General features: G+C 42.5%; 1 protein-coding gene across 1 annotated transcript in view; it reads left to right on the top strand.

Annotated features, from left to right (window-relative positions):
- The window catches only part of LRP1B (LDL receptor related protein 1B), a 1872788-nt gene that overhangs the window by 1750016 nt on the left and 95028 nt on the right, over positions 1-27744 (top strand). The window contains exons 77-81 of the mRNA XM_066577770.1: positions 8365-8484; positions 16257-16498; positions 19323-19546; positions 23110-23216; positions 26752-26868. Of these exons, the coding sequence (XP_066433867.1) occupies positions 8365-8484; positions 16257-16498; positions 19323-19546; positions 23110-23216; positions 26752-26868 (810 nt within the window). The remainder of the gene's footprint in view (positions 1-8364; positions 8485-16256; positions 16499-19322; positions 19547-23109; positions 23217-26751; positions 26869-27744) is intronic.

Below are 27744 nucleotides of genomic sequence, written 5' to 3'. Positions count from 1 at the left end.
TCCGCTGCTTTGAATGAAACAGTATCATCTTCGCCGCTTGATGACCTAAACAGACCAATAGGTCATTACTCCGTCCTTTCTCTGCCTGTTATCCCTGAGACCATAGCATCACCAAGTTATGCGATAAGCACTTCGACCCCCGATTCCACTTCCACGTCTATGAATATCGCTACATCCAGTGTCCACCTTAATGGGGAAACTGATGCAGCAGGGCATAAGTTGAGGGTTATAAACTTATCATCACAGACTTTAACAAAGAATCAAATCTCCGTCCTTGAGAGAGGTTTGTCCTTCGTCCCAGCATGCAGATTTGACAGATTTGCCTGGACGAAGGACATCACGTTATTTCTTCGCAAAATTAGATGGAAGAAGTTTTTCGCCGTGCAAAATAGGGGAAAATTGAAAGAATTGGGTTTGGACTCTGATGACTTACCTGGTCTGGAAGCTCTTGAAGCCCTTGAGAGAGAAAATACTAGAAAAGAAGATGATGGCCCGTTCACCGAGCTTAAAAATAAGAGCTCAAAAAATCCACCAGCTAACACCTCCACGCACATTGACATTTTTGAGAAAATTGTCTTCAATGAGATAAGGGACATTGAAGTTCCACAGAGAATCAAAAACAATCTTACACCTGATGAATTAAGAGCTCTGGAACTAATTGAAAAAAATGAAACCCTCATAATCAAACCATCAGACAAAGGGGGTAACATCGTTGCTTTAGACAGATCCCAATATATCACAATGTGCAAACGAATTCTGGAAGACCGGGATACTTACCGTAAATTAACATCGGATCCAACCGATACATTTCTAACTGATCTCAGAAAAATCTTGCAACAGGCCAAGGCTTGGGGTTGTATTAATTCCTCTGAACATGATTTTCTCCTGCCAGCTCATCCCAAGATCTCCACCTTTTACAGTCTGCCCAAGGTCCATAAGGGCCTGGACCCCCTAAAGGGCAGACCCATAGTTTCTGGGGTAGAGAATCTCACACAGAATGCAGGAATCTACATAGACCGTATATTGCGTCCATTTGTCACGGCGCTTCCATCATACGTCCGTGACACTACGGACGTATTACGGTTGATAGATGGAATTCATGTTGAACCCGGTACCCTATTGGCAAGTTTAGATGTAGAAGGATTGTATAGTTCTATCCCCCATGATATAGGGATTAAAGCGGTTGGACACTTCCTGAAGCAGAGAGGAACGGCATACATACATCACAACCAGTTCGTTGAAAATCTCCTGATCTTCGTGCTCACTAAAAATTACTTCCTGTTCGAAGGCCATCTGTTCCACCAGCTCAGGGGCACCGCGATGGGGAGTCCCTGTGCCCCTTCGTACGCAAATCTGTTCCTGGGCTGGTGGGAGACACAGATGGTCTTCACAGAAGAGCACACCAAGTGGACAGATAACATCCCACTTTGGTTGAGATTTATTGATGACATCCTGATCCTATACACGGGAACCAAGGTGTCATTCATGGAGTTTGTTGATGTTTTGAATGACAACTCAATCAACCTCAAACTTACCATGGAGATCCAAGAGAACTCTATTTCTTTCTTGGATGTTTGTATCAGCAAAACTAACGATGGCTACCTACAATCCTCTCTCTTCAGGAAACCAACCGCTTCCAATAGCCTACTTGCCTGGGATAGTGCCCACCCCTATTCCCTGAAAAATGGGATACCTAAAGGGCAGTTTTTGCGCCTTAGGAGAAACTGCTCAGATTCTAAGGACTTTGAAGATAAAAGCACGGAGTTGAAAAACAGATTCTCAGACAGAGGTTATCCCACTAAATCCATAGAGAAAGCATATCATTTCTCTAAACAACAAAGCAGACCAGAACTGCTAGTCCCTAAAATTAAGAACCCAGATAGTCAATTACGTATCATATCCACTTTTGACAATGGAGTTCCCTATATGCGCAACATCCTTTCCAAATATTGGGGGATTCTCCAAGAAGACCCGGACCTTAAAACTATATTACCTCCAAATCCGCTCCTAACCTTCAGACGGGGTCGTAACATCAAGGATAGAGTAGTCAAGAGCCACTTGAAGACACCACAATCTGGTAACTGGCTGACTATATCGAGACCCATGGGCACTTTCCCGTGTTCTGACTGCTTAGCGTGTCGAAATATCCTTAAGGGAGACACTATCAAGAGTGCCTATACTGGTAAGATGTACACGCTAAGAGAGTTTTTCAACTGTCGCTCTTCCCATTTAGTGTATATGGCAACATGCCCCTGTAAGAAGAACTATATAAGGAAGACGAGGCAAGAATTCAGGCGACGAATTCTTGGCCACCTTGGGAATATACGACGAGGCGACAAAACACCTGTAGCAAACCACATGCGAGAACACCATGGAGGTAACCCTGACCTACTAATGTTTCAGGGGGTAGAATCCATCAGGAGCTATGGGAGGAGAGGTGACCTTGACAAGAGGCTCCTTCAAAAGGAGTCACAATGGACCTATCGTATGGACTGCATACAACCAAAGGGCCTGAATGAAACCCTTTCTTTTGCATGCTTTATATGAACTGGGACTAAACTCTGTCATATTTCTTTCCTGAGTTGAGCAATACATTCTAGTAATCTAGCCCACTTTGTTCTCTTTTCGGATATTTATTAAGAGGATATGAGGTGTTATCAATACACCCTCCTCCTATAAGCGTCATATGAATACAGCCTTAATAGAGTATGCCTAATATTGCACCAGATGTTAACATCATAAATTGACTTTATCTGCCTATATGTATCTAATAAACCCTGGACATTTATTCCGACCACAAGCGTATTAGATTTGATGGTGGAACATGATTCTATGCCCATCATCATGTTGATATCAATAAAAAATCCAACCCTGTTACCTGTATACTTAAAAACATACAGGGGTGGATATAGTCTTTCACTATGTCGGCACCCGGACTAGCTGGCAATACATTATATGATAGCTGTTTATCTACAAGCTTGCCCAACTTTGAAGTCTTATGATCATATACTATTAAAGATATACTTACCTATGTGTACCGTTGGGGACACTCTGGTACCAAATTACCAATAGGGGCACTGAGTGGACGATCCACCTCGGCGCTGTCTATTTGGGCACTACACAATAGCATTATAGGACACCACCAGTCATATCCTCGGCCATGATCATGTGACCATTAGGGGAGGTTACAGACACGGCTCATTCATCATTTTCACCAACAGGACCGGTCTTATGATCGGAGTATAAGTACAACATAAGCCATGTTGATGTAAGGGGTTGATATTTACACCTCCCTCTGATTTACTCTCCTACCAGGTTCGGTCCTGTAGTCAGAGAAGAAACGTGATCGCGCGCACAGGGAAACTATAACTTTTCAAAGTTCTCCCAGTACATTCTTCTAGCACTCCACGTCATCGCGCTTGATCACGTGGGCGCGCGCACGGCGGTGAGGGGATGACAATTCTCCCTATGCACCCTTTCAGCGTCCTACGTCACCACGTTTGATCACATGGGACCGTGGTTGCGCTGCACGCGGAGCCGAGCCCCCATAACAACGGCACGCTTACAACAGGATCACAACAAGGAGGTGCATCATAAACAAGTCCCTGGACAGTCTGTGGAATACTTCCAAAACTGACCAGCTACCCCACAGCATTAATATGGATCAGTACAACAACCAGTTAAATGTGACAGGTGAATTCAATAAAGATAGGAGATAGGAAAGAAAAAAAAAAAAAAGGAAAAAAAAGTGACAGGTGAATGATGTCAGATTAGGTGGAGCTACAAGGCACTCTATTTTAATAGGCTATATGACGACACACCCCTGAATCAAGGGAGGAGTTATCCACTACTTAAACCCTGTTGAGACACACTATGGGTCATTAGCCGCCAGCCTACCACAGAGGCTGGTGCTGCTACCTTCTCTCGTTCTTATTGCTTTCTAGGGGGGAATCTCTGGGGGATATTTAACCCTTTGAATGCTAGCATCGTCTACCTCTCCTTTACCTTTACAACTTCCGCTACAATCTAATTTTTGTCGAGCAGTTTAAGGACGTTGTTTACTGACTTTTTGACGTCCAGATATGGAATTTGGTTCCTGATGACGCTACTCTAACTGTAGCAGAAACGCGTCGAACCGCGTAATTTTTCTTAAGAAGTGACGGCCTAAGACTATTCCATATAATTGATGGATTATCTTTCCTCTCCTTATTTTGGATTGGAAGTAATCAATTTTGAAATTTTTTCTAAGTTATCAATGGTCTATTCTCCATCAGATATAGCCACATGGGAAGTTATCTATATATAGTGGACTAGATCTGGGAGGAGTGGATCTTCTCTTTTCTGCTGAGATTACCCTGAAGTCTCTATTGGAGTGCAATTTAGAGGGATTTATGTATACCTCTGTGCACTAAACTAGGCTGGGGTAACGTGTGAAGTTCCAAAAATTCTGAACCCAATCACCGAGTTAATCCCTCGTTTAGAGGGCTACGGAGACTTCTCGAGGTTGTTGGTGTTCTGAGAAACTTCTGAACGTACTAGCTAGTTTGACCCTTTGAGTAAAAGGTTATAGCTACACTACATAATTCTGTAGCAAATCACTGATTGTTTTGAACCTTCTATGGTCTACTCCTTTTAAAGCTGTATAGCTTTAAATTATCTATCCCGAAATACGGCCATTCCATCATCTCTGGGAATTTTGTTTAAGGAGTACTCTCTTTTAGCTATATGTGTGTCCTATTTGAGACTTGTTCATCAAGTTCTTTTTTATAAAGATTTAATAAAAGTTATATTTTAGTTCTGAACCCTACAGTGACAAATTCAGTTTGACCATCTGGTGTTCCTCCTGCTCCAGTGATTTCTTGTTCTACAATTACTATGTTGTTTCATATCTATACGGGATCACCTCACACTCTACACCAGGGATCTCTACATTTCAAGTGGATCCAGGTACATATAATCCATATACACCGAACAACCACTTTATTAGAGCCCCCGGCCCTCTCACGATTGGCGCCCCCTGGATGGTAATTCCTCCCGTGACCCTGGAGTGCAGCATAAAATCACGTGACAAGTTTTCCGTAGATCAGTTTCAGTGTGAATCCACATTAAATAGGAAAATCCAGCGATCGGAGCGACTTCCAGCAAGGCCGGTCATCGGTGCTAGACTAGCAGAGGTCTCACCGCCAACCGCAGGGGTGGTGGTGGTGGTGGTGGTGGGGGGAGGTTCCCATGTAAAGGTGTAGAGAGTATATCAAGAATGGTGTGATTGAGGAAAAACATCCACCGAAAGGGGATCCTGTGGACAGAAATAACTTCCCACCAAAAGGGGTCAGAGGAGGATGTCAGAAGTCACTCTGATCAACAGGCTCTGCACAGTCAAGAGAAGCCGAATACAAGACTGGAGCTCCAACTGTCATGTCCAAACCTGCTACTCCTTTCTTAGCACGGATGGACTATAATAGCAGATGACCAGCTCCAGCACCATTGTGTATAAGAGAAACAGAAAGGCGAGACTCCAGCAGGCAAAGGAATAGATCACTGACCAGTGGAAAAACATCCCCTGGTCAGATGGATCCAGATTTCTGTTGCTGATGGGAGATCAGAATTTCGTGCAAGCAGCATGAATCGCTGACCCCTTCCTGTCAGCTGGTGGAAGTGAAGTAATGGCGTGCAGAAGGTATTCTTTGCTTACTCGGATTCCTGTGGATGGACACCATGAGGAACTACTGCAGTTCTGAAGGCCAAATTAGGTCCAACCTACTAGATGGACGCTCCAATAAAATGGTCATTTGGTGTCTCTTCCATACCTGAGTAGAGGCTTAACTTGTCCGTCCCGTTTCCTGATAGGTGGTGCCAGTCTTCACTAGCAATGGAAGCCCCTCTTGTTCTGTACCTTGGATAGTGGAATATTGTGGTATTGGGCAGCACCATGACAGGAGCTCTAGTTTTATTTTTTACTTTGTGCCCCGTTTCTCGGTATATTGACTTGTTTTCTTCACACAGTATATTAGTGTAAGTGCAGCCATGTTTAGAGTTGTTTTGTACCCCACTTTTATCACATCCTAGTATGAAGTTGGTTCTATTATGAGGACTAAGGATGGGATTTAGAAACCTATTTTTAAAATTATTAATTTAATTTGATTGGTTGATATAGACACACTGAATTCTAAAAGGGGGGGGGGACTTCCTTAAAATACGTTTATACATGATTATCTAAGATCATGGACCACCCACCCAGTTTTGGCAGGAAATTAGGATTTGCTAGAGATTTAACTCTAACAAGTCTCAATATTCAGCGACGAGAGGTTTGGGCTTTATACAATAAGCCATAGGGTGCATGAGTCCTAGATCATGACCCCCAACCATTATTACCTGCTGATGTGTTCTCATTATACAGCATTCCATTACACTTTAATAAGAGCCTCCCGCTTCTGTCTTATGTTGGTGACTTTCTACCTCTGGTAATTGAACTTTGTAGCGGACCTGAATATTCAACAGGTTTTCTAAAATCCACCAGGTTCTCCTTAACTACTCATTTGCTGCTGTTTACACCCTGTGGGTGCTGATTTTCAGGTGGTATTTTGCCTGCTGTCTTGCTGTTTGCTCTTTACTCAGGGAGGGAGTGCGTAGCAAGCCTAGCATTCTGCCAGAAGTTCACTGCCCTGACTTCTTTGCCCTAACTTCCCATTGTGGTGCTTTGCACTGTCTCTGATCCAATCAGCAGGGTGGCAGTATCTGAATGTCAGTCCATCTGCTTTCCCAGTTTGATTCAGGCTTTTAAAGACATTTTGGTCAAATAGCTAATGAACCCACTATAATGTATGATCAGACACACCCACATGCTGTAAAAGCAAGAGAGGCAGAGACTGTGGAGAATGTTATCACATCTGCAGATCTGTCAGCCTGCAGCCTCTGAGTGCATAAGAGCTGCCTATGAATATAGTCCCTCCCCCAGTTGCTATGGAAATGTCACTGTGTCCTTATTACTATAGAAGCTCTGTACCAAGTGACATAGGTGGATTGCAGAGAAGCGGGAAGGGAGACCCCTAGTGGCAACCATTTCCAATGTGATTTACAGCAGTAGAACAACAACAACTTATGCAAGTATATTACAGAAATGATGAGCAGAAGTTGTCTGAAAAGTTCCTGCGCCTTTAAGACGTCACATAGCATTCTGGCAGGGCGTTCTTTTATGAATAAACCCCACAATGTCCCGTCACTAATATGTGTGGCTACTGTCAGACCAGTGTTTTTTCCGCTCTGCGCCACACAATAGCGGTTGTAAATTCAGCACGGATTACAGGCTTAGAGAATACTTTCTCTCCCAAGTATTCTGTGGGATGGCAGATAAATTTTCTGGTGCTTCTGCCAGAGATGATTATTATAGAAAACAGACTTTTCAGCCTTAGAAAGTGACGTTTTTTTGCCTCTCCAAGAACACGTTGTGTGAAGTTTCTGCGGTTCCTGGAAGTTCCTATCAGTCGGGATTCAGATATTTCCCAGACGGAAACTCCTTTACGGATGAATATTCCTTCATCACCTTCAGACAGCCGAGGGTTGCTGAACCAGGAATCACACTCACAGATTTAACTCTTTATGCATCTATAATACTACAGTTCTGATAACTTTCTGTGCCGCAGTTTATTGCCCCCTCTATACTTGTATGATGGCTTTTGTTGTGTTCAGATAACAATTGCATTTCGATGGCTTAAAAGAGTTTTCTGAGACCAAAGTCAAATTTCAAAAATAGTCATACATCATCATACAACACTGTAGTATGTCCACTGCACACTGCTTACATCCTGCACTTCCTGTTCACGCACTTCCTGTTCTGTTTCCCAGCTGTGTGCAGCTTCCATCCGCTTTCTCTATCGCCACTTCTCTTATTTCTACTGCTCTGAGGCACTGGAAACAGAGGATGAGGATGGAAGATGCAGCCAGGCAGCACGATACGGCACAGAACTGGGCTGCACTTGCTGAGTGAGCATGCTTTCTTCAGATGTTGGAACTGCACATGCTCCACTCTTATGAGGTTCTAGGTCTGTCCGTCTCTTGTTATTACGTAAAGGGGCTGGAACCATCTACTGAATACTAATGCCACAGAACAAGTGACGGCTTGGACTGGAAGTGCAGACCATCAGAAGAATGCATGTGATGTCAGCGGAGGTTGGCCAAGACCAACGCCTCTAAGATAAGATAACTTGTTGCAGAAAGTTATTACTGTCCAGTTAAACTTTGCTTCATCTGTACCTGCGGCACCAGATACGTTTTTGGCTGATATAACCAGTGATGCTTCCATAATAATAATTGGTGTATCTGCTTTGTGTGTTGGCATCTATTCTAGAAGTGTTTCTTTCGTTGCAGATGTCAATGAGTGCTTACTCCTTGGAAGCTGTTCCCACCACTGCACTAACTTGAAGGGGTCCCACCGATGCTCCTGTGACAGAAACTTCATAGAAAGGGACAACAGCTGCATCATCAAAGGTACATTATAAGTATAACTATCTCCGGTTATTGCACTTTGGGAACTGCTTTCCTCAGATTTCATGTCATACTTGTTGATATGTAGTAACTAGCTGATGTACTCGGCTTCACCTACGTTAACTTGGTTCAGCTGTTTACTTGTTGTTCGCTTGGAAAACTTTCAGAAGTCATGGTTACTTCAGAAAGTGAGGAATAAAATATGTATACACGTAAAGGATCATTAGATTCTCCTCAGACTGCATGTACCGATGTCCCTCTGCAAAATGTAGCACCCCTACTACTTTACTCTTTCAGTATATTCTCAGTATATACGCATAGAGGTGAGGTAGATTCTCCTCAGTATATACACATAGAGGTGAGGTAGATTCTCCTCAGTATATACACAGAGAGGTGAGGTAGATTCTCCTCAGTATATACACAGAGAGGTGAGGTAGATTCTCCTCAGTATATACACAGAGAGGTGAGGTAGATTCTCCTCAGTATATACACAGAGAGGTAAGGTAGATTCTCCTCAGTATATACACAGAGAGGTGAGGTAGATTCTCCTCAGTATATACACAGAGAGGTGAGGTAGATTCTCCTCAGTATATACACAGAGAGGTGAGGTAGATTCTCCTCAGTATATACACAGAGAGGTGAGGTAGATTCTCCTCAGTATATACACAGAGAGGTGAGGTAGATTCTCCTCAGTATATACACAGAGAGGTGAGGTAGATTCTCCTCAGTATATACACAGAGAGGTGAGGTAGATTCTCCTCAGTATATACACAGAGAGGTGAGGTAGATTCTCCTCAGTATATACACAGAGAGGTGAGGTAGATTCTCCTCAGTATATACACAGAGAGGTGAGGTAGATTCTCCTCAGTATATACACAGAGAGGTGAGGTAGATTCTCCTCAGTATATACACAGAGAGGTGAGGTAGATTCTCCTCAGTATATACACAGAGAGGTGAGGTAGATTCTCCTCAGTATATACACAGAGAGGTGAGGTAGATTCTCCTCAGTATATACACAGAGAGGTGAGGTAGTTTCTCCTCAGTATATACACAGAGAGGTGAGGTAGATTCTCCTCAGTATATACACAGAGAGGTGAGGTAGATTCTCCTCAGTATATACACAGAGAGGTGAGGTAGATTCTCCTCAGTATATACACACAGGTGAGGTAGATTCTCCTCAGTATATACACAGAGAGGTGAGGTAGATTCTCCTCAGTGTATACACAGAGAGGTGAGGTAGATTCTCCTCAGTATATACACATAGAGGGGAGGTAGATTCTCCTCAGTATATACACAAAGAGGTGATGTAGATTCTCCTCAGTATATACACAGAGAGGTGAGGTAGATTCTCCTCAGTATATACACAGAGAGGTGAGGTAGTTTCTCCTCAGTATATACACAGAGAGGTGAGGTAGATTCTCCTCAGTATATACACAGAGAGGTGAGGTAGATTCTCCTCAGTATATACACAGAGAGGTGAGGTAGATTCTCCTCAGTATATACACAGAGAGGTGAGGTAGTTTCTCCTCAGTATATACACAGAGAGGTGAGGTAGATTCTCCTCAGTATATACACAGAGAGGTGAGGTAGATTCTCCTCAGTGTATACACAGAGAGGTGAGGTAGATTCTCCTCAGTGTATACACAGAGAGGTGAGGTAGTTTCTCCTCAGTATATACACAGAGAGGTGAGGTAGATTCTCCTCAGTATATACACAGAGAGGTGAGGTAGATTCTCCTCAGTATATACACAGAGAGGTGAGGTAGTTTCTCCTCAGTATATACACAGAGAGGTGAGGTAGATTCTCCTCAGTATATACACAGAGAGGTGAGGTAGATTCTCCTCAGTGTATACACAGAGAGGTGAGGTAGATTCTCCTCAGTATATACACATAGAGGGGAGGTAGATTCTCCTCAGTATATACACAAAGAGGTGATGTAGATTCTCCTCAGTATATACACAGAGAGGTGAGGTAGATTCTCCTCAGTATATACACAGAGAGGTGAGGTAGTTTCTCCTCAGTATATACACAGAGAGGTGAGGTAGATTCTCCTCAGTATATACACAGAGAGGTGAGGTAGATTCTCCTCAGTATATACACAGAGAGGTGAGGTAGATTCTCCTCAGTATATACACAGAGAGGTGAGGTAGTTTCTCCTCAGTATATACACAGAGAGGTGAGGTAGATTCTCCTCAGTATATACACAGAGAGGTGAGGTAGATTCTCCTCAGTGTATACACAGAGAGGTGAGGTAGATTCTCCTCAGTGTATACACAGAGAGGTGAGGTAGATTCTCCTCAGTATATACACAGAGAGGTGAGGTAGATTCTCCTTAGTATATACACAGAAAGGTGAGGTAGATTCTCCTCAGTATATACACAGAAAGGTGAGGTAGATTCTTCTCAGTATATACGCATAGAGGTGAGGTGGATTCTCCTCCGTATATACGCATAGAGGTGAGGTGGATTCTCCTCAGTATATACGCATGGAGGTGAGGTAGATTCTCCTCAGTATATACACAGAGAGGTGAGGTAGATTCTCCTCAGTATATACACAGAGAGGTGAGGTAGATTCTCCTCAGTATATACACAGAGAGGTGAGGTAGATTCTCCTCAGTATATACACAGAGAGGTGAGGTAGATTCTCCTCAGTATATACACAGAGAGGTGAGGTAGATTCTCCTCAGTATATACACAGAGAGGTGAGGTAGATTCTCCTCAGTATATACACATAGCAGGGAGGTAGATTCTCCTCAGTATATACACAGAGAGGTGAGGTAGATTCTCCTCAGTATATACACACAGGTGAGGTAGATTCTCCTCAGTATATACACAGAGAGGTGAGGTAGATTCTCCTCAGTGTATACACAGAGAGGTGAGGTAGATTCTCCTCAGTGTATACACAGAGAGGTGAGGTAGTTTCTCCTCAGTATATACACAGAGAGGTGAGGTAGATTCTCCTCAGTATATACACAGAGAGGTGAGGTAGATTCTCCTCAGTATATACACAGAGAGGTGAGGTAGATTCTCCTCAGTATATACACACAGGTGAGGTAGATTCTCCTCAGTATATACACAGAGAGGTGAGGTAGATTCTCCTCAGTGTATACACAGAGAGGTGAGGTAGATTCTCCTCAGTATATACACATAGAGGGGAGGTAGATTCTCCTCAGTATATACACAAAGAGGTGATGTAGATTCTCCTCAGTATATACACAGAGAGGTGAGGTAGATTCTCCTCAGTATATACACAGAGAGGTGAGGTAGTTTCTCCTCAGTATATACACAGAGAGGTGAGGTAGATTCTCCTCAGTATATACACAGAGAGGTGAGGTAGATTCTCCTCAGTATATACACAGAGAGGTGAGGTAGATTCTCCTCAGTATATACACAGAGAGGTGAGGTAGATTCTCCTCAGTATATACACATAGCAGGGAGGTAGATTCTCCTCAGTATATACACAGAGAGGTGAGGTAGATTCTCCTCAGTATATACACACAGGTGAGGTAGATTCTCCTCAGTATATACACAGAGAGGTGAGGTAGATTCTCCTCAGTGTATACACAGAGAGGTGAGGTAGATTCTCCTCAGTGTATACACAGAGAGGTGAGGTAGATTCTCCTCAGTGTATACACAGAGAGGTGAGGTAGATTCTCCTCAGTGTATACACAGAGAGGTGAGGTAGATTCTCCTCAGTATATACACAGAGAGGTGAGGTAGATTCTCCTTAGTATATACACAGAAAGGTGAGGTAGATTCTCCTCAGTATATACACAGAAAGGTGAGGTAGATTCTTCTCAGTATATACGCATAGAGGTGAGGTGGATTCTCCTCCGTATATACGCATAGAGGTGAGGTGGATTCTCCTCAGTATATACGCATGGAGGTGAGGTAGATTCTCCTCAGTATATACACAGAGAGGTGAGGTAGATTCTCCTCAGTATATACACAGAGAGGTGAGGTAGATTCTCCTCAGTATATACACAGAGAGGTGAGGTAGATTCTCCTCAGTATATACACAGAGAGGTGAGGTAGATTCTCCTCAGTATATACACAGAGAGGTGAGGTAGATTCTCCTCAGTATATTCACATAGCAGGGAGGTAGATTCTCCTCAGTATATACACAGAGAGGTGAGGTAGATTCTCCTCAGTATATACACACAGGTGAGGTAGATTCTCCTCAGTATATACACAGAGAGGTGAGGTAGATTCTCCTCAGTGTATACACAGAGAGGTGAGGTAGATTCTCCTCAGTGTATACACAGAGAGGTGAGGTAGATTCTCCTCAGTGTATACACAGAGAGGTGAGGTAGATTCTCCTCAGTGTATACACAGAGAGGTGAGGTAGATTCTCCTCAGTATATACACAGAAAGGTGAGGTAGATTCTCCTCAGTATATACACAGAAAGGTGAGGTAGATTCTTCTCAGTATATACGCATAGAGGTGAGGTGGATTCTCCTCCGTATATACGCATAGAGGTGAGGTGGATTCTCCTCAGTATATACGCATGGAGGTGAGGTAGATTCTCCTCAGTATATACACAGAGAGGTGAGGTAGATTCTCCTCAGTATATACACAGAGAGGTGAGGTAGATTCTCCTCAGTATATACACAGAGAGGTGAGGTAGATTCTCCGCAGTACATACACAGAGAGGTGAGGTAGATTCTCTGCAGTATATACACAGAGAGGTGAGGTAGATTCTCCGCAGTATATATACAGAGAGGTGAGGTAGATTCTCCGCAGTATATACACAGAGAGGTGAGGTAGATTCTCCTCAGTATATACACAGAGAGGTGAGGTAGATTCTCCTCAGTATATACACATAAAGGTGAGGTAGATTCTCCTCAGTATATACACATAGAGATGAGGTAGATTCTCCTCAGTATATACATATAGAGGTGAGGTAGATTCTCCTCAGTATATACATATAGAGGTGAGGTAGATTCTCCTCAGTATATACACATAGAGGTGAGGTAGATTCTCCTCAGTATATACACATAGAGGTGAGGTAGCTTTCCTCAGTATATACACATAGAGGTGAGGTAGATTTTCCCCAGTATATACACATAGAGGTGAGGTAGATTCTCCTCAGTATATACACATAGAGGTGAGGTAGATTCTCCTCAGTATATACACATAGAGGTGAGGTAGATTCTCCTCAGTATATACACATAGAGGACAGTAATATTCTCCTGATTATATGCACATAGAGGTGAGGTAGATTCTCCTCAGTATATACACAGAGGTGAGGTAGATTATCCTCAGTATATACACAGAGGTGAGGTAGATTCTCCTCAGTATATACACATAGAGGTGAGGCAGATTCTCCTCAGTATATACACATAGAGTTGAGGTAGATTCTCCTCAGTATATACACATAGAGGAGGTAGATTCTCCTCAGTATATACACATAGAGGTGAGGTAGATTCTCCTCAGTATATACACAGAGTTGGGGTAGATTCTCCTCACTATTCAAATTATTTTCCTAGGCTTTATGGCTTCTGAGAAAAGAACTATGTCATGTATTGTGGATTTTCAGACGGTTTTTCATGCTAAGAATTGATTATTGATGTTGTGACCCCTTTACTTTTCCTATTAGGATGTAATGAATGGTTGTGCAAAAAAACTCGCTCCACGCATGTTAAAAATGCGCGTGATTGATGCAGGGTGCCCATTGCATTCAATAGGGCCAATGCTACTGCAGACGGCCCTATTGAAAGCAATGGGATGCAGGCAACCCCCACAGTGATTTGCTGGGAAGGGCTTGAAATATAAGCCCTTCCCTGAAAATCATCCCTGGGTGCTGTTAAGAAAAAAAAAGTGTGTGTGTGTATATATTGTCTTCTTCCCGGCTGCCAGCACTGCTCTAAAGCAATTTTGGCTCGCAGGCGATTTAGAAATCCCTGCCTCCTGAAAGTCCTGTGTCTGATTGGCTGTGTGATCAGCCAATCACAGGCAGTCCTGAGCCACTCATTGAATTCAGTGCTGTCACAGGGTGCAGTGATGAGGGGACACCCCGTGGGGATATTTTACGCGCAGCATGGACCTTCCTGGCGCACGGATGTCCTATCTTTTGCAGGTGCGAGTATTTTGCGCCTGTAAAAGATGGACATTTGAACACTACACAAGGAACCAGTGTATGCGCACGTAGGCACGTGCAAAAAAAGGTCCGACTGACTTCGCTCTTAGATATGCCATTTTTTGTCTCCCTTTACATATAATGCCACCTCTTGCCCTCTTTTACATAAAAATGCTACCTTTTGTCCCCCTTTACATGGATATATGCCACCTCTTACCCCTGTTGACATATAGAGGCCAGATTGGCGCCGGCCTTGAGTGTAGATGCTACGCACATTAATGGATTGATGGTAATTGATTGTTACACAATTCATGTGGCCTTTAGTGTTTTATAAAACTTGCCTTGTAGTTATGTACTTACTCACCGCTCCCTTCTCTTATTGTGGGTCGGGGCAACTGTCTGAATTGTTTCTGGCACGTGGGTGCTAGGACCCTGGGGCCACCTTGCTAGGCTGTTGTCGACTTAGGACATGACGTAACGATATGTTATATGTCTCATACAACACTTAACACAATCAACTAATAAAGCCGTTCCAGAGGGACGCACCCTGGAGGGTCCTACCACACACGATAGATTGTACGCCGGGATCAGCTTCCCCATAACAATGCTGACTTGTAATGTAATGCAACAAACTTTTAATGCTCATTTATATTTCTATGTGCATTTCTACTACGTGAAAAAAAATGAGATTGTTGAAAAAAAATGTTACACAATTCCCTACTTCGTACCCTGGCGAGGAGTTACTTACCCCAAAAATTAGTTACGCAGCGCAAACTTAGGCGCTGAACTACCGAGGCGCTTGTGCCGGTTTACTGGCATCAAATATTTTTCATTTGGATATATGTGGCATTATATGTTTCCCATTAAAATGAATGAGCAACTATCTAGTAGATGGTCCCAATGAGCCCCCAGAGGCTGATAAAACAGTGGACCCCCCACCTCTATGATAGCCATTGATGTAACAAATAGTGTCAAGCAAACCGAAATAGTCAGATCTTGGTTCAGGGCGAACATCGCTAAAGGAAAAAAGAAACAAATAGGAAAAAGAAGGAGAAAGAAAGAAGAAAAGGGAAAAAGGATGAGAAGGAAAAAAGAAGGAAACCTATTTCCGTTTTTTTTCCTCATGTTTCCTTTTTTTATTCTCCTCCTTTTCCTTCTTTTTTTCTGCTTGTTTTTTCCCCTTATCTCTTTCTTCGCCTTCTCCCTGGTTTACTTCCTCTTTTCCCCCTTTCTTCTTCTTTTCATTCTCCTCTTTTCCCCCATTATTGTCCTTCCTATTATTTCAATTCTTCTCCTTCTCCCATTTCTTTTTCCTCCTTCTCTTTCTCCCCTTTATCTTTCCTTCTTTTTTCGGCTTTCTCCATTTGTTCTTATTGTTTTTTTTTCTTTATGAACTTTGCCTTACAAACCGCTCAAACATAGTTAGATACCCTCCTGGGAGACCTAAAGGTGTTGTAGAAAACTTTTATGTCTCTTAGACAGTGTTATACACTAGTTTCAGGGGTATTGGAGAAGCTCCTGTTCAAACTAATTTGGTCAGAACTGAGCTTTTTTGCCAAAATTTGGCAAACCAGCCAAACAGAACTTTCCAAAGGTTCTCTCACCGCTGGTAATAAATGCTCCGTGTACGTAGACGTCCTCCTAGCGCTAAGTAAAGTCATTAATTCTATAATTATAATATCTGGTATTATTTCAGACTCAGAAGAACAAATACTCTATGTCGCCAATGACACTGAGGTCCTCGCTTTCAGATATCCCTTTGGATACAACAGGGAACATCAGCAGATATCTCGCATTGCGCACAACTCTCGAATCACGGGAATGGACATGTATCTCCAAGGCAATATGATTATATGGAGCACGCAGTTCAACCCCGGAGGAATCTTCTACAATACGTTTCATGGCAGAGGAGGGAAGGAAACCAGCAGCGGTTTAATTGTAAGTTCATTATATAGAGAGGGGTTTTTTGTAATGTTTTTGTTAATTTTCCGTCTAGTCCACCTTCATACAATTCTCCCAGAATGCTCTTCTGTACCAACTGCTATTGTTAGTCAGTTCACTGAATCGTCTCTGCATTACATTTATGACTGAGGCTATCAAGTAGAGTTTTTGCAGTACTGATGATACTTGGGGCATATAGGACAGCCCTAGAAGCACACACCTGAAATATAATACAATGCCGCTTCCCCCATTGACTTAGTTCACACTCAATATTTTATTGCACTATTTAATGGGTGGAGCCTAAACATTCTAAAAGGAAGTCTTCTACATTTTTTTGGCTTCAGACTTAGTTTTGGCTAAAGATACAAAAAAATGAATACCAAAACTGTCGAATGTGAAAAGTGTCCATCAAGTCTTCTAGACTTACTAAAACCCTGCATTAATAGCACTAGTAATACACTAGAATGGTCCTTTTATTAGAGCCCTCATCTGGTAGCTCGGTGGTACCAGTTTTGCGCTCTTCTGCCCGCTGGAGTCTGTTTCTCTTAAAAACAATGGCGCTGGAGCTGGTTGGCCGCGGTTATATCATCCGTGTTACATAATGTGATGGTTAAGGACCTTACAGCTGTACTAAATGTGTAGGGGTCTTTTGGGTTTTTTTGCTGTTGTCCTGGTTTAGTTGCACATATATCTTAATTTTTTATTATCATTGGATGTACCTTGGACTAGTGGTGAGCTGGTGCTTTTTACTTTGACTCCTGGTTAATCTAGCACCTATTGCCGCGCCTCATTGGAAGTCGCTCAGATCTCTGGATTTTCCCATCTAATCTAGATTCACACTGAAAACGTGTCATGTGATTTTATTCTATGCTCTGGGTCACAGGGATAAGTTCCATACAGGGAATCAGCAACTGTGAGAGGGCCGGGGTCCAATAAATGGGTTATTCAACGTAAAGTAAATGTTTGGATACACCTTTTCATTCCAGGCTTTTTCTTGTTTTTGTTTGTTTTGGGGTTTTTTACATTGTAGATTCATATTAAAGACATGAAAACTATGAAGTTCACAGACGCAATGAAGTAGCAAACAAATCAGAATACATTTTATAGTTTAGATTTTACCCCTTCTACTGATGACATGTTTGAACGCTCTCAGCATTCTCTCAATCAGCTTCATGAGGTCGTCGCCTGGAATGGTTTTCCAGCAGTTTTGAAGGAGTTCCCAGAGGTGCTGAACACTTGTTGGCTGCTGATTCTTCACTTTGTAATGCAACTCACCCCAATCATCTCCTTTAGGCCTCCTTTTACACGGGCGACAAAGTCGTGCGATTTGGCCGCATTACTACAATGCTATAAATCACATGTATGCGAAGCCCATGCTTTCCTATGGGTTCCTTCACACATGCGTTGTTTTGTAGCATGCAACAACCCGACACAAAAACCTCACGGGTTCCGCAATAGGATCCAACACGCGAGGTTTTGTAGCCTATGTTTCCCTATGGAGCCTTCCTCCCTGTTGCATCGCATCGCTTGAAAACGCTATTTTCGTGCGGTGCGATGTAACTTTGACAGTAAGAAATCCCACTGTCAAAGCTATAATCTAAGCCCTAGCTGCACGAAAAAAATTTAAAAAGTCATAAATAAATCTCAGAAGCGCTCTCCGACACCACTGCAGCTTCTCCCTGGGTCCCGGCACTGCTTCTCTTCTTCATCTTCTGGCCGGGGATTGAAAAATCCCCGCCTCCTGGAAGCGCTGGCTGTGATTGGCTGATGCTTAGCCAATCACAGCAAGTGCTTGATGAATGGCAGTGATTGAACCAATGATTGCCTGGTAAATCCCATATTTGGTCATTTTTTCAATAAGTAATATATGAGATAATTTGTCAAATGCTTTACTAAAGTCAAGTTATACTATATCCACCGCATTTCCCTGATCACCCCAGTCGGTAATTCTGTCATAGAAGGAAATTAGATTCGTCTGGCATGAGTTGTTTGTTAGAAACCCATGCTGGCTCTGGTTAATTACTCGATTCTCACCCAAGCAATTTGTATACATGCTGTTTAATAAGTTGTTCCAACATCTTTCCTGATACATGATAGAGGTCAGGCTTACAGGCTTTTAGTTTCCTGGATGCACCTTCTTCCTTTTTTTGAAGATAGGGACAACATTTGCCCTTTTCCAATCTTCTGGGACTTCTCCTGTTCTCCAGGAATTTTCAAAGATTATGGCAAGTGTTAGAGCAATTACCTCCGCTGTTTCCTTTAGTATCCCAGGATGTTATTTATCTGGACCTGGACACTTGGATTCATAAAAGTTAGCTAACTGTTTCCTTAGCTGATCCAATGTGGATTAGAGCTGTAGTTGAATAGGACTAAAGACTGGATGGGATTAGATAGCAACCAGATCTCTTCACAACACAACTGATGGCCTCAAACACATGAAGAAGGCAAGAAATTCCACAAATTAACTCTTGACAAGGCAGACCTTTTAAGTGAAAACCATTCGAGGTGACGACCTGAGGAAGCTGAGAGAGGATGCAAAGCTGTCATCACACCAAAAGGAGAGAGAATCTAAAATCTAAAACCTATTCTGATTTGTGTAACACTTCTGTTTGCTGCTTCCTTCCATCTGTGTCCTTCATGGTTTTCAAATCTTCGATATGAATTAAAGAAAGTAAAATAACAAACATGAAAAAGTGTGGAATGCAAAGGTGCGTCCGAGCCTCTGACTGCTACTGTGTGTATATATGATATAGCATCTTCTGGCATAATGTAATTAATGTATAACATTACGACTGCTAATTGAGTGATTTTTGTCTTCTAGTGCCCTGAATTCAAAAGACCCAGGGATATTGCTGTGGACTGGGTAGCAGGAAACATCTACTGGACAGACCACTCCCGCATGCATTGGTTCAGTTATTATACCACCCACTGGGCAAGCTTGAGATATTCTATAAATGTGGGTCAAATAAATGGCCCCAACTGCACGCGGCTACTCACCAATATAGCGGGAGAACCTTATGCGATTGCTGTAAATCCCAAAAAAGGGTAAGTTGTCCTAAACTGCATCGCATACACCATTTACAGAGGTCGTCCTAACTGGACAGCCCCGGTCTATAAGCCTTAATTGAGAACCTCAAGGTGGTGTTACAGTCTAAGGAGGAAAGCAGGCTCCGTATCCTCAGAATTGGTGGGCTGAGGGCGGCCAATCCTTACTGGTCAGCAGAGAAGTAACTAGAAGCTGTTGGGCCCCCTACCTACAATGTGCCATTTACAATACTGGGTCATCTTATGTGAAAGAGGGGCCTCTGGGCCCCCTATGGCGCCTGGGCCTGGTAACAACTGCTACCTCTGCACATTCTGTAGCTACGCCACTGCTGTTCAGACATTAAAGGGTTATTATCATTTTAGAAAGTCTTGTTACATTATAATATTTCTTTAATATGGGTGGGGTTCAGGCCTCTGGGACAGACAGTGATTTTGATCATGCAGAGACCACAGCAGCAGAGTAGCACTGCACCCCTTCTAACTTTTCCCTCCACAGCGGCGCTCTTGGCTGCCTGGCTGCTCAGGGAACTGCATGTGACTCCATTTATTTGGAAGGCTCTGAGGTCCCCACCGTGCTACATTCATGCTGCGGCGCTAGTGTGATGACTTAATTTGAAAGCCTGTGGTGGCAAACAATGACTTTAAGCATATAACTCTCAAAACCGATTTTCATTTTGTTAAACTGTAACCCCCCTCCGCACCCAACGAGATGTTGTTTCAGCCTGAAGCATGAAATCTGAAGATAAAATACAACCATTAGACATGAGGATTGACAATGCTAACAAGATCTAAACCAATTTTAAATAATAAACTGAATTTAGAGCATCACTATCAGCACTTCTCCCTCCTCTGTGACTCATTGACCTAGTAACCTTGCCGACAGAAAATCTTGTATTCAAGCTGGCATTAACCCTTTCCTAGTGGATAGGCTTCTTTTCTTTATTCTGTTTTACAATTTACAAACTCCTATTATTTGTTGTTATTTTCCGTATATGGCAAAAGTGAAATTATATTGGGCTCGGGAGAAAAGAAAAGAACACCAGAAAACTAAGATATAGGCAAAAGTTCATGAAATACAACATCAGGAAAATTAATATTTTGAAAAAAGTAAGAAGTCATAACCCTACGCAGCCCCTTCCTTTTCAGGATCGCTGGCAGTGTCAGAGGTTGGAACTCTGCCATGTTACCCATTGGCGACATCCGCCATACATGTACAGTGGATGTGTTTAGGGGTTGTATGGTAAAGGCTCGGGAGCCAAGCCTGCTCTGAACATGACTGGTCTAGGCAGTCTGCCATGTGGACACCCAGCTGAAACAGGTCATTATGACAGTGGCATTTACATGGCTGCAATAGCATTTCTGGGTCCCAAACAGCACCACATCCCCCAAAATGGGATAATGGGGAGCTGTTTGGGTGACATGGCTGCCCAGGGCCTTGTGAAGGCCTCCAGGCTGCCATGTCTGTGTGCCTATTAAGATGTGCCTGTGGTCTGTCTTAATAGGATGCATGTAGAAACATAATGTACTGCAACACTGAAATGCTACAGTATATTGTACAAACAATCAAACCACTGCAAGGTCATAAATACTTTGGAGACTAAGAAATGTAAAGAAAATAATAGAAAAAAAAACATTATTAAAGTGCTTAAAATTAAGAAAACAACTTTTCGTATATATTCCATGCATCTTCTATCAGTGTACCCTTTATTATTATTTGGCACGTACTTGGGATCTCAGATGAACACCTGATGGTGCTGTGTGGCGCCCTCTCTGGCTGTGGCACTGGGTCAGGTGGCACCGCTGATTCTGAACTGGGTCCTTCCTTCAGGCAGCTTCACCAGTTCGGGATGGCTGTCAGGCAGCGGCACTCACCGACTGTTTGATGGCTCCTGACTCACCCCCTCACCCTGGCTGTGTACCTATCTGGTCAAGTGGGGGTGAGGACATTTTGGAGGGAGATCTAAAAGAGGATGGCAGGTTGTATGGGCTGACTGGTGGGAGGCTCAGTGCAGCCAGCATGGATCTGCATGACGTCAGTCTCTGCTCAGCCCTCACCTTCTTCTCTACAGCTCTGGTTTCCCGCTACTGCTGCATGAATCCCAGCGCCGCCACACAGTGCTGCTGAATGGCACATTGTGAAAGTCAGACATAGGCAGCATAGCAGTAGTATTAGTATTAGTGACTGGCGTTGGTGCCGCTAACATACAATGAAAAGGGGGCCCTTTTGGGGATGGGGCCCCGGGCAGTTGCCCAGTTTTTCTCTTACTAATGCCAACCCTGAAAGAACAAAAAAAATAAATATGATATTGTTATAATTGTACTGAGCCACAGAGTACAGGTATCATGTCATTTATGCCACATTGTGTAAGTCTCCTGTCTCCTATCTATCACACATCTATCTATCTATCTATCTATCTATCTATCTATCTATCTATCTATCTATCTATCTATCTATCTATCTATCTATCTATCTCATATCTATCCATCTGATATCTATCTATCTATCTATCTATCTATCTATCTATCTCATATCTATCTATCTATCTATCTATCTATCTCATATCAATCTGTCTATCTCATATCTATTTATTTATCTATCTGATATCTATCTATGTACCTATCTATCCATCTATCTATCTATCCATCTATCTATCCATCTATCTATCCATCTATCTATCTATCCATCTATCTATCCATCTATCTATCCATCTATCTGTCTCTCTATCTCATATCAATCTATCTATCTATTTATCTCTCTATCTCATATCTATCTATCTCATATCTCTCTATCTCATATCTCTCTATCTATTTCATATCTACCTATCTGTCTCTCATATCAATCTGTCTATCTCATATCTATTTATCTATCTATCTGATATCTATCTATCCATCTATCCATCCATCTATCCATCTATCTATCCATCTATCTATCCATCTATCTATCCATCTATCTATCCATCTATCTATCCATCTATCCATCTATCTATCCATCTATCTGTCTCTCTATCTCATATCAATCTATCTATCTATTTATCTCTCTATCTCATATCTATCTATCTCATATCTCTCTATCTATTTCATATCTACCTATCTGTCTCTCATATCAATCTGTCTATCTCATATCTATTTATCTATCTATCTGATATCTATCTATCCATCCATCTATCCATCCATCTATCTATCCATCTATCTGTCTCTCTATCTCATATCAATCTATCTATCTATCTCATATCTCTCTATCTATTTCATGTCTACCTATCTGTCTCTCATATCAATCTGTCTATCTCATATCTATTTATCTATCTATCTGATATCTATCTATGTACCTATCTATCCATCTATCCCATATCTATCTATCCCATATCTATCTATCTATCCATCTCATATCTATCTCTATCCATCCATCCATCCAACCATCTCTCTCTCTCATATCTATCCACCTACCTATCTATGTACCTATCCATCTATGGATCTATCTATCCATCCATCCATCTATGTATCTATTTATCCATCTATCTACTGTGATATTTATTTTTCCATGCTCTTTCCTTTCTGCACGTCAGGATGATGTACTGGACGGTCATTGGAGATCGGTCACATATCGAGGAGGCGGCCATGGATGGTACTTTAAGAAGAGTCCTAGTACAGAAGAACTTACAGAGACCCACAGGTATCTACTTCCATGAAGCTAACATTCTATTTGTAGAAAACCTTCATTATCGGCACTAATAAGGCAGGAGGACTCGGCGTTCTACATTATTATTTCTCACACTCTTCTGCACATGACTGGAAGTTTTTACTCAAGAAATTCTCTAATAATACATTTCTGCAAACCCCATTACTCGGAGCGCTGTGATGCCTTCTGTAGACAGAGACCGAAGTAAATGGGAATGTTCCCTTGAATCTGCTGCTGATGGTTATTGCATTGTAGACCCTCGTGGTGCAAATAGGCCAGAGAAGACGGTGCAGGTAATCGCCTGCAGTTCAAAGAATTGAAATCCAGTGCAGCTTAGAATTATGACAATTGCCTTTTCTTGCTGACAATGGTTTCAGGTTATTGGATTCATAGTGTGATGGCTGATTGACTCAAGTCCTACAAAACCTGGTCTGAAAAAACCATCAAACAGGAGACGAGAGCAACTGGGTCATTTTTTTTTTACCAAGGAAGGAAAAAAATGTAGTCAAGTTATTAATGTTTTTTTAAGTATTTACCAAGTGTGTTCTTCACTAGTAGTGATAGAAACAGAGGCTTTGGCAACAAATGGGGGTGCAAAGATTGCAATTGCCCCCAGCCCTGGTCCATTAAAGCGTCCAGTAGCCCTTCTGCCACAGAAGAGGACACAGTACAAAAAGTGGAGGTTCGACCTGCTGCACGTTTTCCTTTGAAGCTCCTGAGCATCAAGTAATCTCTTTTCCTGATAAAACTCTTCAAAGTCCTTTTAGATGAATGATCTAAACACAATAAGCATTACAGAAGGAGCCGAACACACAGAGACCCGAAGACGAGATTAGATGCTCACCTCTGCATATCATTTTACAATTTACATGTATTGATATAATCTGCATGTGTTCTTTCTTCAATGAACCTTCAGTGTGCCACTGCTGCACCAAATGTTCCTTCCGCTTAGGGCGACTTGCGAACTCCGATAACAATGTAGTGTATCACACAAGTCACAATAACAAAGAATATATTTGTACATAATGAGTTTACTCACTGTGTACAAACCTTACGCTACCTATCCTGTATCATACTCCAGAGCTGCACTCACTATTCTGCTGGTGGAGTCACCGTGTACATACATTACTTATCCTGTACTGATCCTGGGTTACATCTGGTGTTATACTGCGGAGCTGCACTCACTATTCTGCTGGTGGAGTCACTGTGTACATACATTACTTATCCTGTACTTATCCTGAGTTACATCCTGTATTATACTCCAGAGCTGCACTCACTATTCTGCTGGTGGAGTCACTGTGTACATACATTACTTATCCTGTACTGATCCTGAGTTACATCCTGCATTATACTCCAGAGCTGCACTCACTATTCTGCTGGTGGAGTCACTGTGTACATACATTACTTATCCTGTACTTATCCTGAGTTACATCCTGTATTATACTCCAGAGCTGCACTCACTATTCTGCTGGTGGAGTCACTGTGTACATACATTACTTATCCTGTACTGATCCTGAGTTACATCCAGTATTATACTCCAGAGCTGCACTCACTATTCTGCTGGTGGAGTCACTGTGTACATACATTACTTATCCTGTACTGCTCCTGAGTTACATCCTGTATTATACCCCAGAGCTGCACTCACTATTCTGCTGGTGGAGTCACTGTGTACATACATTACTTATCCTGTACTGCTCCTGAGTTACATCCTGTATTATACTCTAGAGCTGCACTCACTATTCTGCTGGTTGAGTCACTGTGTACATACATTACTTATCCTGCACTGCTCCTGAGTTACATCCTGTATTATACCCCAGAGCTGCACTCACTATTCTGCTGGTGGAGTCACTGTGTACATACATTACTTATCCTGTACTGCACCTAAGTTACTTCCTGTATTATACTCCAGAGCTGCGCTCACTATTCTGCTGGTGGAGTCACTGTGTACATACATTACTTATCCTGTACTGCTCCTGAGTTACATCCTGTATTATACCCCAGAGCTGCACTCACTATTCTGCTGGTGGAGTCATTGTGTACATACATTACTTATCCTGTACTGCACCTAAGTTACTTCCTGTATTATACTCCAGAGCTGCGCTCACTATTCTGCTGGTGGAGTCACTGTGTACATACATTACTTATCCTGTACTGATCCTGAGTTACATCCTGTATTATACCCCAGAGCTGCACTCACTATTCTGCTGTTATTATTGGAAATAGTTAATTAGACTGACATCTACTCATTTTAAGTGGTGTCTGCTGCACACAGAAAGTAGCATACAAATTAACATTTTAAGCAATTTTTTATTTGTTGCTCCTCTTTGTGATATATATTTTACAGGGTAGTAATTGTGAACTGCTATAAAAAATGTAGATGTGTTAAAGGGGTTGTCCAGTTCTAAACTATTGAAGGTGGATCCTCAGAATACGTCATCAATACTAGTTTGGCTGTGGTCTGTCGCCTGAGATCCCCACTAATCAGCTACTCACCAGGCCAGTGTGCTTGCCCACTGAACTAATTTCTAGAGGAAGCAGACAGCTCCAGTATTACTGCAGTGGCCAGGTTTGGTATCGCAGACCAAGTTGCTATGCATTTCGATGGGAACTTGACCTCCAATACCAAGCCTAGCCACTGCAGTAATAATGGAGATGTCTGCTTCCTGTAGAAATCCGTTAATGCATAAGTGCGCTAGCTAAGAGAACAGCTGATTAGTGGGGGGCCCAAGTGATGGACCACAACCAGTCTAGTATTGACAATGTGTCCTGAGGATAGGTCATTAATGTTTACAACCCCTCTAATGTCTTAATATGTGATCTGCATGTGCACATACTTCTCAACAGGCTGTGAGTAGAGTGCAGAGGAGTCGGGGTGTATGCTAATTTTTTGGATTAAAGGTATTTCTGATCAATTTTGAGGGAATTCCTGGTTGCAGTGGGCGTGGCTTAAAGTGCCCCACCATTACGAATCCAAACGTTGAAGTTTTCACATATTAGTAACTTTGCGTTTTCTGCTGTGTTCTAAGTCTTACTGTAAGTTCTGGCATTTTCCCGCAGCACGTTTCGTTTCCTGTAAGTCGCGGCGGGCTACAAGCCGATCCGCAAGAATGTATTTAAGATAAAGCCATTATTAGGAAGTATGTCGGCTTTAAGTTTCTAAAAACACAGCTTCGCGTCTCGCTGTTCTCCTTGCAACATCCAAATCTTGGAGAATACAAACAGCTTGTGTTTTATTATTAAGAGCGCGGCGCTCGCCGCATTTTCAGCAGATCAAAGGAAAAATTCTTTCTGTACAGAAAAATAAAACAAATGCAATTTGCTGCTCAACAAGCCTGGATGATGCAGCCAAGTGTGGAGCAATGCGCATAACTTAGCGGATGGCAGGGAGCCTGCTGTGACCTGGAATACATTTTCCTTCCCCAAATTGGCTCTCTTCTAAATAATTATTTTGATTCCATGTGATACATATAAAGCGCATTTAAAAACTTTGCAAACCCTCAGAGTTTTCTTCTTGTCTCTTTGCATTTAGGTCTCGTTGTTGATCATTTCAGCCAGCGCCTCTACTGGGCCGACTTCGAACTGTCGGTCATTGGGACGGTCCGGCTGGATGGTTCTGACTTAGCCATGGTTGTCCGCAGTAAGCACGGTAAGGTCTCAGCATGGGGTGCATTCACATGGCTGATCCTCATGTGCTATGTCTGACCGGGTGTTCAGAGTGCGCAGAAAGAAGAACGCAGTTAACCCTTTCCAATCCACTGCCTGACGTCTAAAGACATTCTGATTGAAGGCTATACAGCTTCGATGTCGAAAGACGTCCGGCAGGGTATTCTTACTGTAGATTACTGGCCGCTCTGTTGTCGGGGGCCTCTCCGGCATGTCCCATACCGCAGTACTCGCTCTAGCCAGCAGATGGCGCCATTGTATAATGGCAGAAAGAGAAAGCTCCCTAGGAAACCTTGAATCCAAAATTGGATTGCAAAGGGTTAACATGGATTGTAATGCGTGTTTGTTGCATTATTTTGTACCTCTTAGGCCGCTTCCACAAGGACAAGTAAATTGCGTGAGATTTGTGTACAGCGAGATTCCCGCACAGATATGAACCCCATTCTTTTGAATAGGGTCCTATACATGAGTGACCCGTCCTATCTTTGGGCATTCCTGGGAATGCACCGCCCATTGTCTTCAACGGGGCCGGAAAACACATCACACGGCGTATGAGGGACACGTTAGTGCGATGCGAGGTTTCCCATTTAAAACAATGGGAGACACTTGCCGGTCCTGCTTCCAGCCGCGTCAGAGGATCGCAACTTCCTCGCCTGAAATTAGCCTCAAGGACCGAAGAGTTTTCATTGTTCTCTTTTGTTTTTTTCATCCTGTCTTCCAAGAGCCATAACTTTTTAATTTTGCCATCGACATGGTGGTATGAGGGCTTGTTTTTTACAGGATGAGTTGTATTTTTTACTGATTCTAATTCATTCACCATATAATGTATTGAAAAACTTTTAAAACTTTTTAAATAGGG

Source organism: Eleutherodactylus coqui, chromosome 8, assembly GCF_035609145.1.
Source record: "Eleutherodactylus coqui strain aEleCoq1 chromosome 8, aEleCoq1.hap1, whole genome shotgun sequence".
Lineage (NCBI taxonomy): Eukaryota > Metazoa > Chordata > Amphibia > Anura > Eleutherodactylidae > Eleutherodactylus > Eleutherodactylus coqui.
The sequence above is the reverse complement of the archived record's forward strand: the minus strand, read 5'-3'. Positions and strand labels throughout refer to the sequence as shown.